Genomic DNA, 14884 nt, shown 5'->3' on the forward strand with positions numbered 1-14884 from the left:
ACCGCTCCACCAGCCCCATACCTAGGGTACAGGGTGAGCAGGCAGCAGCACCCCGAGGAGCTCATTGCTGGGAAATCCTAAAATCCACCCAGCCGGGATCACTCTTTAGGGAGTGGGCAGCTCCATCCCCCCACGGACCTTCAGTTAAGGTGGAAGTGCTGCCCCAAAATTTTCCACGAGTGCGGCACTGCTTGGGGACACTGTTGGCTCATTTAGAGACCGAGGCTGAGCGAATCTCTGCTGCCCGGGGCAGGACCTGTCTGCTGGGCTCTATTTCTGGGGGCGGGGAGGAAGCACAGCACAAGAAGCAAAGCACTTTGTTTCATCACCGCTCTCCAAAACCACGATTGCAGCACAATTTGTGGCAGGGCAAAACGGGGCAGACCCGGAGACAGCCCTGCCCCCTCTGCTGGGATCCCAGCACCGCCTTCCAGCAGGAAAAGAGTCGAGAAGAGAGGAAAGGAACAGAATCAGAAGGAGAGGAGCCGGGAGGAATTGAACCGGGCGGCCGAAGCCCCTTTCAGCCCTCATCCAGCCCCATCCCTGCGCCGTTCCCCAACCGCGCGGACCTGAAGGTGAGCGGGAGGGGATGGGCAGAGCATACCAGGTGGGGGGGGATGTAGGGGTCACCCCCCTGTCCTCCCGCCCCCCCAGCTCCGTGTCCTGCTCCAAGGAGAATGTGGGTGAAAGGGGGACGGCATTGTGCGAGTGCCACCGGAAATATAGCTCCAGTTTTTTGCAGTGCAAGCTGCTGAGCCCCGGGGGTTTCTTTGAGATGCTAAGCTGCATGGGTCTCCCGTTGGTCTTCACTTTGCTAACCCCTACATTCTGCTCCCACCAAGACTAAGGGAAAAGGGAGTAGTTCCCTCATCCTGCACTCTTTTGCCAGTCCCACCAGTGCTCCCAGTACCAGGTGGAACAGAGCAGGAAGAGCTTTGCAAAGGGAGAGGCTTATCCCTATCCTGGCACCTTGCTCGGTGTGGGGGGAAGATGCTCAGTTGGTGTGCAGGAGCCCCCGGGTTTTTTTCCAATTGAACTTGGGGTTTGCAAGTCTGTGGTCCCTCCAGGGCACATCTGCTGCAAAGCAGCACTGCTGGGCATCCTACCCCAGCCAACACCCCCTCAGGCAGTGGGAGCTCAGAGGAGAGGATACTTGGTTATTTTTGCCTGCAGCCATCTCATCCCCAGCCCAAGCAAGAGCAGCTTCTTGGTTGCACTACCAGTGCAAAACAGCATCAGACAAGGGACAGAGCTGTCCCCATTCCATTAGCTGTAGTGACCTCTGTGCAGCCTGAGGGGCTGGAGCTGAGTAGGGGACATGGCTGAGCCCCATGAGCTCAGATGCCCCTGAGTGTTGACTTCATCATAAGTTCTCGGCGATGTGGTCAGGATGTGGTTTATGTATCCCTTGTGCAGAACAAACCCACAACGCACCAGAGAAGTGCTCACTTCCACTGCGAGTGGCTGAGACCCTCCCACGGTCTGCACAAGGTTGCTGCATCCCAAGGGGGTCTGATATCCACTTTCACAGACCCTTGGCAGAGAACACCCTGCTTGGATGGTGATCCCATGCAGACTGGCCCATGGGCTCTCTGGGCTGATCCCAGTCTGTGCTGGGAGCATGCACAGCAAGAGGGAGAGGCCCAGCTGCCAAGCTGTGCTGCTGGAAACCCTCCCAGCCTGTATTTGTTCTGTGTCTTTCCCCACCCTATTTCCATGTGCCGGAGGATGTGAACTTGCCAGCAGTGCTGCAGCCCCTGGGGCTGCTTCCTCTCTGCATCCCCATGGATCAGGACAAGGGGAAACCCCATCAGCACAACTGGGCATCCCCACTCCAGGGTTGCTCTGCATGCATTCCCCTACATGCTTCGTTTCTGCAGCTGCTCCAACCAGAGTTGTCCTGGGCTGAGTCAGGGCTGGCTACAAACCCACATCCTCCCTCCACCTGTAAGAGAAGAAATGCGCAAAGCATTTGTGCTTATGTCTGGGGAGTGCAGAGGCAGGGGCTAAGTGCCTCGCCCCCCTTTCCTAGCAGCAAATCTGCAGGAGCTGAGCAGCCAGAGTGGTTCTGACTACTGTTAAAAGCTGTTGTTGTGGGGGGGTTCAAGCACACCAAAGGGGACACAGAGTACCAGCATAAGCATCGTTTCTGTAAGAAACTCAAAGTAACACAGCTTCTTGCTCTGACTCCTCCCTGCTGAGCCAAAGTACTGCGGTGGAATGTTGCGCTGGCATGGAGCACAGGCCTGGCCCCACACCACTGGCTGTGGGCAGGATGCCTCAGTTTCCCCAAGCTCTTCAAATTCATTGTTTCCCACTGGTAAGGCTGGAGAGCTTTGGGGAGCTGGGGTGCAGCTCAAAGGCAAAGCTCAGTGTTCAAAGAGGGGAGCACAGCAGCTGAGGAGCAGTGCAACAGTACGAGATTTCTTGCATCTCCTGCAAGGGTGGAAGCATCCCCCAGCCCCATGGTTCAGAGGTGGATGGAAAGGGCAAAGCTTGGTGCTATGCGTGGCATGAGACAGCAGCGTGGTGCCTCCAGGTCTGGGGAGAGGTGTGTGGAGATGCGTGAGTGAGCATTGGACAGGTGCTGAGCAAGGGCAGGGTCTGGGGGAGTGCTACACCCCAGCTCTGATGGAAACCTCCCCATGTGCTGCCAGAGCTGTCTGTGTGTCATCTGATTATGTTTTGTTTCCCTTTTACCTTGCTGGGCTGTTGCAGTGCAAATCCTGCTCTCAAACCAGGGCAGCAGGGTCCTGCCCCTTCCTGTCCTGCACTGGTTGCACAGCAGTAGTTTCACCGTTCTTGGGGCACTGTGGTTTGTCCCTGCAGCTGGGGCCCCAAAAACAAGAGGAAGGAAGTGGTAGCTTTGCTCCAAAACAGTGCTCTCACTCGCTGCAGGTACACACAGCACAAAGGAAGCTGCAGCCTTCCCTTTCCCTGACGTCACCCTGCACAGTGACACTGGGTGCAGCCGGAAAGGGCCCTGATTCTAGTATCACCGTCACTGAGATTGCTGCACCCTGTGCCACAAAATACCTCATGCTCAGACCCCAGGTCCTGCAGCATCTCTATGGGGATGGACTGGATGATGGCACTTGGGGGTCCTCCTCTTATCCCTGTTGTCCCTGCAGGATGAGTGCACCCGATGAGGAGCCGACTGACCCAGCCCATGCACTGTTTGAGCGCTTCATACGTGCCAAGCAGTGCCAGGAGGTACTGAGCTGCTTTAAGGAGCTGTGTCATCAGCTGGGGCTGAAGGGCAACGGGCTGCAGCTCTACCACAGCTTCAAGGCTGCCCTCAACTTTTGGAGTGCCAAGGCTCTGTGGAGCAAGCTGGATAAGAAAGCAGGACACAAGGACTATGATCAGGGCACTGCCTGCGCTGGCACCAAGGTACAGATGGCTGTAGGATGTGAGGTTGTGTCCCCAGACTGTGTCCATGGAGTGGGAGCATCCATTGGGATGTCCTTGGTGGAGGATGTGGGATGTGCCCATTGGGATGGCAATGTGGTTTAATGTCTGGAAGTGGTTTGATGTGATATTTAGCTCCCAGTACCCTCCCATGGCATGAAGCCACCTCAGTGCTGCTCGGTTGGCAGTGTCCATTCTATCCCCACTGTGGGAACTGCAAAAGGGTGGAGGGACATAGTGACCCAATGCCATGTGTCCCCCTGGGGCTGGGGACCTCAATTCTGTCCTTCATCTCCCCACTGTCGCCTCTCCCTGCCACTGTCACTTCCTGCCCAGCAGCGGTTCAAAGTTCAGTCTAATTACTGAATCTGCTACCAGCGAAACTTCCCCATCTGCAGCAGAGAGGAAGCGTGCGCACCTTATCTCGCCTGGCGCTTAGCTGCTGCCATTGCCATGATGCCATTCAGCCTGTGGGGAGGTGGAGGTCGCCCCACAGGGCACCCTGTTTGCATCATGGGGAGGGAGGAGGGGAGTGGGAAAGGATGGAGCAAAGGTTTAGGGCAGATCAGGGGTGAGATTAGCCTTGAGCCTGATGTAGCACCATGGGAATGACACATGGCAGGGATGTCACATCATGGGGACATCACATTGTGGGGATGTCGCATTACGCGGACATCATGTCATCTGTCCCCTCTGCAGTGTCTGGTGGTGGGTGCTGGTCCCTGCGGATTGCGCACTGCCATCGAGCTGGCGCTGCTTGGTGCCCGTGTGGTGCTGCTGGAGAAGCGTGACTCCTTCTCCCGTAACAATGTGCTGCACCTCTGGCCCTTCACCATCCATGATCTGCGGGCACTGGGTGCCAAGAAGTTCTACGGGCGCTTCTGCACTGGCACACTGGACCACATCAGTGAGTGATTTGGGTGCACCCCAGAGCTGGGCAGAAAGTGCAGCTCTCCTTGCTCCCCGTGTCCCCTTGCAGGTATCCGGCAGCTGCAGCTCATCCTGTTGAAGGTGGCTCTACTGCTGGGTGTGGAGGTGCATACCAAGGTTCAGTTTAAAGGCCTCCATCCCCCCACAGGCAAAGCAGATGGACAGGGTAAGGCATGGCTGTAGGGTTGGTGACATCTTAGGGGCACAAGCAGACCCCAGTGACTCCCCTGTCCCACAGGCGGCTGGCGGGCTGTGCTGCAGCCCAGCTCCTCTCCCCTCAGCCACTATGAGTTTGATGTCCTCATCTCGGCTGGGGGAGGCAAGTTTGTCCCTGAAGGCTTCAGGCGGAAGGAGATGCGGGGCAAGCTGGCTATTGGCATCACTGCCAATTTCATCAACCGCCACAGTCGGGAGGAGGTGGAGGTGGCCGAGATCAGCGGTGTGGCCCGGATCTACAACCAGAAGTTTTTCCAAAATCTCTACAACAAAACAGGTCAGTGGTCCTGGGTCAGTGGGGGGGGGGCTAAGTTGTGCACCCTATCGTGGGTGCACGTCACCACATGTCTCCCCACAGTGGTGGGGACATGTGGTGGCCCCATAAAGCTCATGGGTTCTGCTCCAGATATACACCCTGTGGTGGGTGCATATCCCCACACAGTGATCCTATTGGTGGGGACCATTGGTAGCTCAGCTCAGCTCCTTCCTTGTCACCAGGGATTGATCTGGAGAACATCGTCTACTACAAGGATGATACACACTACTTTGTCATGACTGCCAAAAAACAGAGCTTGCTGGATAAAGGTGTAATACGGCATGTGAGGCAAGTGGGCTTGTCCCACCACTGGGATGGGGACAAATGCCACCCCCAGCCTGTTTGAACCACCTATCCCTGTAGGACAAAGCGGACATTGAGAGCCTCCTGTCCCCAGACAACGTGAACAGGGATGCACTGCTCAGCTATGCCAAGGAGGCTGCCAACTTCTCCACCAACTACTGCCTGCCTGAGCTGGAGTTTGCCCTCAACCATCGCAACCAGCCAGATGTCGACATGTTTGACTTCACCTGTATGACACGCTCTGAGAATGCAGCACTGGTGCGGGAGCACAACGGAGCATGCCTATTGCTGGGGCTGGTGGGCGATTGCCTGGTGGAGGTGAGCACTGTGCCTCAGTTTCCTGACCCCTGTGCATTTGTTGCTCCAACTGCTCCAGATAGCTGTCCTATCCCCAGGAACACATACCCAAATTGCTGGTAGCAGGATGCTTTGATGGGGGTGGGTTATCCCTTCTCCATACCCACTGAAGGTGGTTGGGATGCAGCCCAGTTCCTCCTGGCATGCAGCAGCCTCTGTGCAGCCATGGAGCTGGAGTGGAGATGTCTGTCTTTCCCTCTGCCCACGCTTCGCCACCTCTGCCTGCTTTCATCTCCATCCAAGCCTGGCTGCTCCCTACCTCCTCCCAGCCATCCCAACTGGCCACACAGATCCATCCCTATCCCCATACCTACCCCTATCCTTTTCTCCAACCCTTTACCTTCCTCTCCACAGCCCTTCTGGCCTCTGGGCACTGGTGTGGCTCGGGGCTTCCTGGCCGCCTTTGATGCAGCGTGGATGGTGCGACGGTGGGCGGCCAGGACCCCTCCTCTGGAGGTGTTGGCAGAGAGGTGAGAGTCCACCCTGGAACAGTCATATGCTCAGTGTGGTGGCAAGGTGTGAGGGTGGATGTGACACCCAGCACCATCCCCTTGTGCCCAGGGAGAGCATCTACCAGCGCCTGTCGCAGACCTCTCCAGACAACACCAACAAGAACATCACACAGTACAGCATCGACCCCACCACACGCTACCCCAACCTCAACCTGCAAGCTATCACACCCAGCCAGGTACTGGCCTAGAGTACAGGTGCAGAGCATCAGCTCTCCACTTCACAGCCCAAGGGTGTAGAGTGCTTGGGTGGTAGAGACAGCAGTCATCCAGCTTGGTGCCCATCAATGAGGTGACACCAGTTGTGTGCCACCAGTTGACATGGTTCTCTGCCTAACTGGCATGGTCCTCTGTTCCCCAGGGGTGTGAAATCACAGCTGTAGGTCCCCGAGGTGTGTGATGCATTCCCTATGGTATCTGGGGAGGGGGTGTCTGGGTGTCTCCTTTGCCAGCTTCAGCTCTGATGGCACTGGTTGGATGCAGTTGGTGACCTGAATGTCCCCCCTGACAGGTCCAAGACTTCTACCTTGTGGGCAATGTGGAGGTGGACCACAAGAAGAAGATAGACAACAGGCTCAGCACTGGTAGGAGCGGCCCCATGGTCCCTGCAGGCCACAGCAGGGCGGCAGCTGTCCTGATTTCCCACCCTAGCCCCTCATTCTGAAACCCCAGCATACAGGCGCTGCAATCCTCCCAGCAATGTCTGCAACCCCATCCCATTCCCTATGACACAGCCCCCATGGGGATCTCCCATCCCACTGCTTTCTTTTGGGGGTGTTTGTTTCCCTCCTCCTGATGCTTCCTCATCCCATTAATTGAGCTCTGGGGGACACTGCATGATGAAGTCCCTACCTAAAGCATGATGCAATGGGAGGCAGATCTCTATGGGGTTGTCCTTGGTTTGGGATGGGGATACGTGTGTTGCTGCCTTCCCAGCTGTCTGTGGAGACACCTACAAGGAGCTGCTGCGCTGGTGCCGGGATAGCACAGATGGGTATCACGGGGTGGAGGTGACTGACTTCACATCCTCCTGGACCAGTGGTTTGGCTCTCTGTGCCCTCATCCATCGATTCCGCCCCCATTTGGTGTAAGTGCCCAGCCCCCAACACCCCCACCCTACAGCACCCACCCTGACAAAATCCCACCCTTTCGGCAGGGATTTTGATGCCATGGACCCACAGGACCCCATACGCACCCACCAGCTGATGCTGGACGTGGCAGAGCAGGAGCTGGGCATCCAGCCTATCCTCTCCAGTGCTGAGATGGCCTCCATGGCCGAGCACAACCGCCTGGGGCTCATTACCTACCTCAGCCAGTTCTATGAAGCATTCAAGCCTCCTCCTCCAGGTGTGAATTGTGGGGTGGGTTATCCCACCCTGAGAACCCCTTGGGCCAGCTGGGTGCTCCCCGTTTACATCTCCAACGTGTTCCTATCCCCCCTGTGCAGCATCAGTGGAGCTCAGCAAGAAGCCGCTGTCCCCCTGTGGCACCAAAGGGGCCATCCTCTTTCTCAGCAAGCTGCAGAAGAGCCGCATCCTGGCTCACAAGTGCACTCAGGTGAGGACCCCCCTCATCACCCCACGCTGCTCCCCACAGCCATACCTCATAACTCTGAGTCCCATATTTTCACTGGCAGCAGAAGGATGCTGAGGACAAGAAGAGCAACAGGCACAGCACAGAGGTGGGTGCCTGCTGAATACCAAAAGGACACTCTTTGAGGTGCAGCCTGGGGGGGGGTGCTGAATCCTACTTGTTGCTGTGCCCTTAGATTGATGCAGTGCCATCTGAAGATACTGTGGATAATGACCACGATGCACAACCTGCTGCCACCATGGACCCTGTGCAGGTTGGTCCTCACCTTGTGCCTGAAGGGAATCCTCTTGCACAAGGGGCCAAGCCAAGGACTGGCACACTGGCTACGTCAGCGGAAGCCTGCAGGCTCCCGGCTCCTCCCACAGCATTTCCTGACCCAACTGGTTTTCCTGAGTCAGGCTGTGCAGTTCCCTCCCTCCCTGTGTCAACACCGAGCTCCTCTACAACAGGAGCCCCCAGCACCACCCAACCTCAAAGGTTGGGTCACCCCACATCACCCCAACCTGTGCTGTCCTCCCACAGACATCGGTTCGCCCAGAGAGCAGCGATGCCTGCTACTTCTGTGGACACCGCGTCTACATCCTGGAACGGGCCAGCGCCGAGGGACTCTTCTTCCACCGCAGCTGCTTCCAGTGCAGGCACTGTGGGGCCACGCTGCGCCTAGGAGACTACGCCTTCAACGAGGAAGACGGTGAGTGTGTTTGGAGGCCGGAACCAGGGGGGTGGGCAACTCTCTTTGCTTGCTCATCGTGTGTGTTTGCACCGTCCTCCCAGGTCACTTCTATTGCTCACTTCACTTCCCCAACACCCTTAGCATGGAGCTGCCCTCAGGTGAGCCCCCAGCGCTGCTCTCAAACAAACCTTCCATGCTGTCTGATGGGGTAAGTGGCCATGAATGGGGTCTAATAGTGGGAGGGAATGCTTAAGTGTGACACTCATCAGTCCTCTGCTACCCCTCCGGGCCTAAGGATGCTGTCACTGACCATGTGCTCTTGGATGCTGGGAGCCCCTGTGCATCCCCTGAGCAGGAGGAGCCTGGACCCCCACCCGCTTCCCCACAGCCACCCAGCGAGCCCAAGGTAGAGGAGGGTGTGGGCATTGGTGAAGTGCAGGATGCTACAGGCGCTGGTGAGGTGGTGGAGCAGGAGCTGCTTGCTTTGGGGCCGGAGGATACACTGGAGGAGGATGAGAAGAGCGAAGGTCCCATCACAGAGCCTCCAAAGGCAGTGAAGGATGCTGAAGAGAGAGGCGGCAGGAGGAAGATCATCCTCTCAGACCTGGAGAAGCTCCATCTTTCCTCACTGAGCCTCATGGGTGACACAGAGGCTGAGCCTCCCCCCAAGCCAGCACGGGTGCGGCTGCAGGCACCACAGGCCATGGTGGCCTGGGAGGAGGAGGAGGAGGAAGAAGAAGTAGCCACGGAGGAAGGTGGGTGGCTGCTGAGCTGGGCTGAGGGTCCCCGTTGGGCCCCATTGTGCCTCAGCTGTTCTGTGCTTTGGGGGGACACAGATCTGGAGGAGAGTGACAGTGAGGAAGAGGAGGAAGAGGAAGGCTTGGACCTGGGCATCACGGGAGGGACGGTACGTTCAGGCAGCAGCAAACCCATTGGTCCCACACTGTCCCAAATCAAGGCATCGGATATGGCTCTGCCTCACCCTCCCCGTGTCCCTGCACAGAACCTGATACTGGGGGTCACAGAGAAGTACCCCACCTGGAAACACACACTGGACCGCCATGCGCGGGAGGCACAGATGAAACGGTTCTGCACAGCCCAGGTAAGGAGCCCTGCTGTAGAGGCCAGGTTCCCATCCCCGTCCTTAACTCATGCACTGGGATGCACTGGCCAACCATTACCCCTCCTCACCCCGCAGGCCATCCAGCGGCGGCTGGAGGAGATTGACGTGACATTCCGAGACCTGGAGCAGCAGGGCATCAAGCTGGAGAAGTACCTTCGGGAGGACAGCGGTGAGGACTTGGTATCTGGGGACCCTCCGTGCCCAAGGAGGGGGTTCATACCACTCACTCTGCACTGCCCTGCAGACAGCCCAGCTGAGCAGAAGACGCAGTGGATGAACCAGTTGCTGTACCTGGTGCAGAAGAAGAACAGCCTCATGTTGGAAGAGTCGGACCTCATGATCACGTAGGGCTGGGGGTTATGCTGCATGGGCACCCCCCCAGGCCCCTGGCCCTATGCTCACTTCCCCCCATTTCTGCCCTGCAGGGTGCAGGAGCTGAAGCTGGAGGAGCAGCAGTGCCAGCTCAACCAGGAGCTGCGTTGGTACATAGAGACAGAAGGTAAGCATCTGTGTGTACTGGGGGTGGGGGCTGTGTTTGGTGGGCAACCCCCAGCCATGTTGCAGCCTCCCCTACTCCCACAGAAGCCCTGAAGACCCCTGAGGACCGTGCAGCTGAGCAGCAGATCCTAGCAGAGCTGCTGAAGGTGGTAGACAAGCGCGACGCACTCATCCACATGCAGGAGGAGAAGCGGCTCAGTGAGCTGCATCCCTGAAGGATCCTCTGAGGGGAGATGGGGGGCTCTAGCAGTGCCCCCCTCCAGGCTGAGCATCACCCCAAGCTGCTTTGCAGGCAGCTGCCATAGTGAAGCTGAGACCCCACTTGCTATGGAGGGGGTGACAGCAAGGAGCACCCCTGTTCTGCAGCACAGAGAAGTGCCCCCCATGCCCAGCTGAATTTTGCCTTGGCCTTGTGCTTGCTTGAAAATGAAATTTGCAGGGCACATGAAATACATGGGTTGCATGGTTCTGCCCAGGATTTGCCAGAGGAGGAAAAAGGCCTGTAGGGGAACTGGAGTCTTTCTCGCTGCAAGATCCCACAGATGTGACCCCTTCAAAGCGGTTGCTGCCACAAGGCAGAACTGGCAGCAATGAAAGCTTTTGGTCCTGCAAAACCCCTCGTGCTCAAGCTGCTCCACTGCCTTCCTCAGGACAGTGCCTCAGTCCCAGTGTGTAACAGCTCTCTGCCCACCATACCCCAAGGGCTTTGCTCCTGGCAATGAGATATGGCCTTGGCCACCATGGGCAGGTGGCAGCTTGGTGCCAGATGTGGTGGGGCAGCAGCAGGAGCAGTGCTTGGAAGCCACTCTGAGACATCCATCCCAACCAAGAGCATCCATCCCAGCTGGGAACACCCACCCTAATCAAGGACAGGACATCCATCCCAGACAGGAGCATCCACTCCAGCCCCTGACATCTGGCTTTATAAATGGAGCCACCAATGGCCAGACCAGACTGAGCCAGAAGCTCTGCATCTCCACTTTTGGATGCCACCTCCACACTGTCCCCATCCACCGCAGGATACAAGGGTCAATGTGCTGTGGGATGAGGATGTTTCTCTCCTAGTGGATTTTGCCCAGAGCTGGCACTATCTGTGACACTGAGGACAAACGGTGCAGGTGGGCATGTCCTCTTTGGCCCTTTGGGGCTTCTGCAATTCCAGTGCCTTTGTGTAGACCTTTAAAAGAGTTCCCAGTTGCTGCACAGCTCTTCTCCACAGTGATATGGAGCTTACAGTATGGGAGTCCTGGGTGTGGGATGTTCTGCACTTCCCACCCTGCTGCAACCCCCTGCCCTGAAATAAAACCTCCTTGACGCAGCACAAAGGGTTACAACACCTCTTTTATTTTATTCAACTAAAAAAGGGGTCAGGATGGGTCTGGGTTAGTGGCGGTGGAGGGGCTGTTCCTGCAGCCCCCTCATAGCCATCTCCATCTGCTCCTTGGTGCCCTGCAGCATCTTCACCTCGATGCTGTGGAAGAGGTGGAGGCCAGCAGAAAGGAGAAGGATGGCAAGGGCAAGGAAGGCCAGCAGGGAGAAAGAGAGAGCAGGGAAGGTCTTCCCAGCTGCCAGCCCTCCCAGCACACCCAGCACTCCTGCTGCCTGCAGCAGCAGCAGCAGCATGGCCAGCACCGCCATCCTGCCTGAGGAATAACGCTGCCGCCGTGCTGCCAGCAGCCCCACACACACCTCTGTCCGTGCCTCACTCAGCACCTCCATCAGCGCCGGCACTGTTGGAACAGGGGCTTGGGGGTGACACCCATCCACACCCATTTGGTCCCCATCCAGCATATTTCCATCAGCTCCCTTCCAAGGGGTGCCCCAAAATATCCTCCCCTTCTCAAACCCAGAGGTCAGCAATATCCCCGTGCAGGACCCCACCAGTGTCCTCAAACCCATGCCAAGGGGATCCCACTAGTGTCCCCAAACCTTACTGATCATGCCAAGAGGACCCCAGTGGTGTCCCCAAACCTTACTGGCTGTGCCAATGGTGACACCCGCTGTCTGTCCCAGCCTCTGGATGCACAGCATTGCCATCACAGCCTCGTGGTCTGAGTAAGGGATGTCCATTCCTGGGACTGTTCCTGTGGTGGTCCTCAGCTCTTCACACCTCACTGTGAAGCTGGAGACAGCCTGGGCAAGGGGCAGTGGGGTCACTGGCTGTCCTCTGCCCCACGTGCAGCACAGAGGAACTCTGTCACCTTGTAGAGGATGTAGTCGATGCGGATGCCCAGCGGGAAGGGCTGCAGCTCCGACTTGACAGTGAAGCAGTTATTTGGAACGAGGGTGCAGCCGTCCTCGCAGCCCTGGGAATAAGAGCCCTGTGCTGTACCCTGGGCAAGGATGGGTACACAGGGCCAGGAGGGTCCTTGCTGAGCTGCCACTCACCTCAAAGTGCTTGGCCTCAGTGAAGGCATCCCGCAGTCCCGTCCAGCCACGCAGAAGCCGGATGCCCACATCTCCAGGGTGCATGTTGAGGTCCCCCCCCAGCAGCACCACATCGGCTGCCTTCGCCGTGTGGCTGCAGGGACAGGACTGACTCAGCCCTCTGTTTCAGCCCTGGGGGATGGGGCATCCCACTGATGCACCCCTCCCATAGTCCTGGCTGCAAACTGTGAGTGCTCACCGGATGAACTGTGCCAGTTCCCAGGCTTGCACTACGCGGTGGGGCAGGTAGGCATCCTTCTCCCGGCTGTACTCAGCATGCAGCTGGAAAACCAGGGGACAAAGCAGCCATGATCCCCTCCCTGCAGCACCTATCCTGCTCCACGGCTCCCTGCAATGCTTTTGTCCCATGGCTCTGTCTTATTTCAATTGACAACCTGGGACCTTCATTCCATTGCACTGCCCAGCTGGGGTCACCGTCCCCCCACCCTATGCAATATTAAATCATCACATTTTAGCAGAGTCCACAGAGAGGGGTCAGCAAAGGAGGGGTGCAGCCACCCATCCCCTTCAGGTGCTCACATGGGTGACATAGATGTTGAAGGTGATCTCAGCAATCCTGACAATGACGAGACCCACAGACTTGCCACAGAACCAGTCCCCATGCTGCAACTGCCAAAGGGGAAGGGAGGAGTCAGGGACTGGCACAGTTCAGTAGCGCCCTGTAGGTGCCACGTGCCCTTCCCACCCCGCTCACCATATAGGGGTAACCATTGAGCGAGTACTGGTAGAGCAGCGTGTCCACGATGGGGAACTTGGAGAAGACGCAGAGGCCGCTGCCGATGACACCGCTGCAGGAGGGCACAGTGAACAACCACCTCCCTCCCTCCAGGGAGTGTCCCAGCCCTTCTCACCTTCGGAAATAATGGGAGAAGGGGCAGCAACCACCCAGCTTTGCCTTCAGGGCACTGTAGTCACTCTCACTCCATATCTGCAGAACAGAGAGATGGGCTGAGACCAGGTGCACCCAGCACATGGGCTGAGACCTGGCACAATCAGCTCATGAGTGAGCTCACCTCCTGCAGCAGGACCAGGTCGAAGCCCTCCCGGCACAGCTGGTCCCCAATGAGGCAGATGCGCTCCTGACGCCTCTTGCTCAGGTAACGGATGGCCCTAAGCCATGGAGAGGGGCTGGGGATAAGGGCTCATGGGGACCCAAAATGGGGGGAGAGGGTATGGGGCAGGATGCAACTCAGGTTGGAGGAGGGGGGGGAGGGATGGTAGGGTAATGGGAACAACAGAGATGTGCAGGGAGCCTCTTTCTCAAAGATGCCTTTCCCCACCTGCAAGGTGAAGCAGCGCATCCCCACTTGGGGAGCACGTGGGGGACTCTTTCCACATGGGAGAATGAGGAGCACAGGGGTAAGTCAAAGCCCAGCTGAATGCCCTGCCCCGTTTGGGCTGTGAAAACAGTGTGATCCCACAACGAAGCAGGCATGAAGGTGGCCCTCCTAGGGCAGATGTCTCCATACCCACAGCCCCGCCGGGCTCAGCACCCACCAGCAGTTGAGGTCAAAGACACGGAGCCGCAGTGCAGGGTCCTTCTCCATTGCCCAGCAGTAGCGCACAGGGAGGGTCCTGCAGCGAGCAGCTTTGGGGTGACAGAGCCACACAGGACGGCACAATGCTCAGCCTGCCCCCAAGTCTCCCTCCCTCTCCCCCTGAACCTCTAATTGCCCCAAAATAGGAAGTCAACCATTCAAACCTACTCCGCGCTGATGGGGACGCTGAAAGGGGTGGGGGCGAGGATGGGGCACCTCCCTATACTGAGCAGTGCTCACTGGATAGACGTGAGCCGCAGAGTTACACAGCACCGCCCCGAGCACGAGAACAGTTACGGAGAGTTCTGGGGAACCTTGACCCGACCCCAACTGCACCGTCCCACCGCGCGTCACACAAAGGAATGTAAAACTTGGAAAGAGGGAAAAAAAAAAAAGGAGCCACGTGCGCGTCCCCCGCCGCCGCGCTGCGCGCCCGACCCGGCCCGCTCCCACTCCAACTCTCACCGAACTCTCAACCCGGGCCGATGCCACTCGGTGGGCGGCGGAATCGGGACGCGGAGCAACAGGTGGGAGCGGAGCAGAGCGCGGAGCCGGAGCGCGGCGCAAAATCGGGAGCTCCCCTGGAGTGTGTGCGCCGGTCCGGCTGCGGTCCGGCTGCGGTCCGGCTGCGGTGCCGCGCCGCTCGAGGTCCGTGGGCGGTGGGGGGCAGCTGGACTACGAGTCCCGGCAGTCAGCAGTGCGGAACGGGAAGAGGAAGGCAGCCGGGAGCGGCCCCGGGAGGGCGGCGCGCAGCGATGGGGGGAGGAGGCACTGCGCGGGCGCATGGGAGTCGCTGAGCAGCGCCGTGCGGCGCCGTCGGGCGCTGCTTCTCCGCGCAGCCCAGACCTCTGGCTGGGACCAGCCTGCGAGCTGAGCTGGGTGAAGCAGAAATAAGTATGTCAGGTGTCTTCATGCCACGCCGGACGGTTTGGCTTCCTCGACTGCAGGAAATACGGCCAGCGTTAGAAC

General features: G+C 58.2%; 2 protein-coding genes across 5 annotated transcripts; one reads left to right on the forward strand and one right to left on the reverse strand.

The window, feature by feature from the left end:
* Positions 1-15: 15 nt before the first annotated feature.
* MICAL1 (microtubule associated monooxygenase, calponin and LIM domain containing 1) lies at positions 16-11254 on the forward strand. Its single transcript, XM_015884789.2, has 24 exons — positions 16-575; positions 3132-3393; positions 4111-4318; positions 4391-4507; positions 4580-4834; positions 5056-5156; positions 5237-5494; positions 5888-6003; positions 6095-6221; positions 6554-6626; positions 6979-7129; positions 7199-7389; positions 7490-7599; positions 7679-7723; positions 7811-7888; positions 8158-8326; positions 8410-8516; positions 8604-9063; positions 9145-9215; positions 9312-9410; positions 9507-9600; positions 9676-9775; positions 9857-9930; positions 10014-11254. Exons 2-24 carry the CDS (start codon positions 3133-3135, stop codon positions 10142-10144), a joined length of 3396 nt encoding a protein of 1131 aa, XP_015740275.1. The 5' UTR covers positions 16-575; position 3132; the 3' UTR covers positions 10145-11254.
* Positions 11253-14646, reverse strand: SMPD2 (sphingomyelin phosphodiesterase 2). Of its 4 annotated transcripts, XM_015884766.2 has the most exons (12): positions 14381-14646; positions 13875-13952; positions 13391-13487; positions 13229-13305; positions 13072-13165; positions 12897-12986; positions 12556-12638; positions 12318-12450; positions 12131-12235; positions 11906-12062; positions 11619-11659; positions 11253-11400 (listed from the first exon to the last, which is right to left on the reverse strand). In XM_015884766.2, exons 2-12 carry the CDS (start codon positions 13922-13924, stop codon positions 11281-11283), a joined length of 1047 nt encoding a protein of 348 aa, XP_015740252.1. In that variant the 5' UTR covers positions 13925-13952; positions 14381-14646; the 3' UTR covers positions 11253-11280. The 4 variants fall into 4 exon arrangements, with proteins under 4 accessions (XP_015740252.1, XP_015740250.1, XP_015740254.1 ...); XM_015884764.2 differs by having other exon boundaries at positions 11253-11659; positions 14381-14645; XM_015884768.1 differs by having other exon boundaries at positions 11253-11659; positions 13875-13965; positions 14381-14492.
* Positions 14647-14884: the final 238 nt, after the last annotated feature.

Source organism: Coturnix japonica, chromosome 26, assembly GCF_001577835.2.
Source record: "Coturnix japonica isolate 7356 chromosome 26, Coturnix japonica 2.1, whole genome shotgun sequence".
NCBI classification, from domain to species: domain Eukaryota; kingdom Metazoa; phylum Chordata; class Aves; order Galliformes; family Phasianidae; genus Coturnix; species Coturnix japonica.

Bases quoted from the DNA above. Each gene is read 5' to 3' on its own strand.
- MICAL1 (XM_015884789.2), top strand. From the start codon at position 3,133: ATGAGTGCACCCGATGAGGAGCCGACTGACCCAGCCCATGCACTGTTT. The intron at 4,319-4,390 runs GTGAGTGATTTG...GTCCCCTTGCAG, and splicing joins TGGCACACTGGACCACATCA to GTATCCGGCAGCTGCAGCTC. The intron at 6,627-6,978 runs GTAGGAGCGGCC...CTGCCTTCCCAG, and splicing joins AGACAACAGGCTCAGCACTG to CTGTCTGTGGAGACACCTAC.
- SMPD2 (XM_015884767.2), bottom strand. From the start codon at position 13,812: ATGCCTGCTTCGTTGTGGGATCACACTGTTTTCACAGCCCAAACGGGG. The intron at 13,488-13,657 runs GTGGGGAAAGGC...TCCATGGCTTAG, and splicing joins TGCGCTGCTTCACCTTGCAG to GGCCATCCGTTACCTGAGCA. The intron at 12,639-12,896 runs GTGAGCACCTGA...CTGGTTTTCCAG, and splicing joins TCAACATCTATGTCACCCAT to CTGCATGCTGAGTACAGCCG.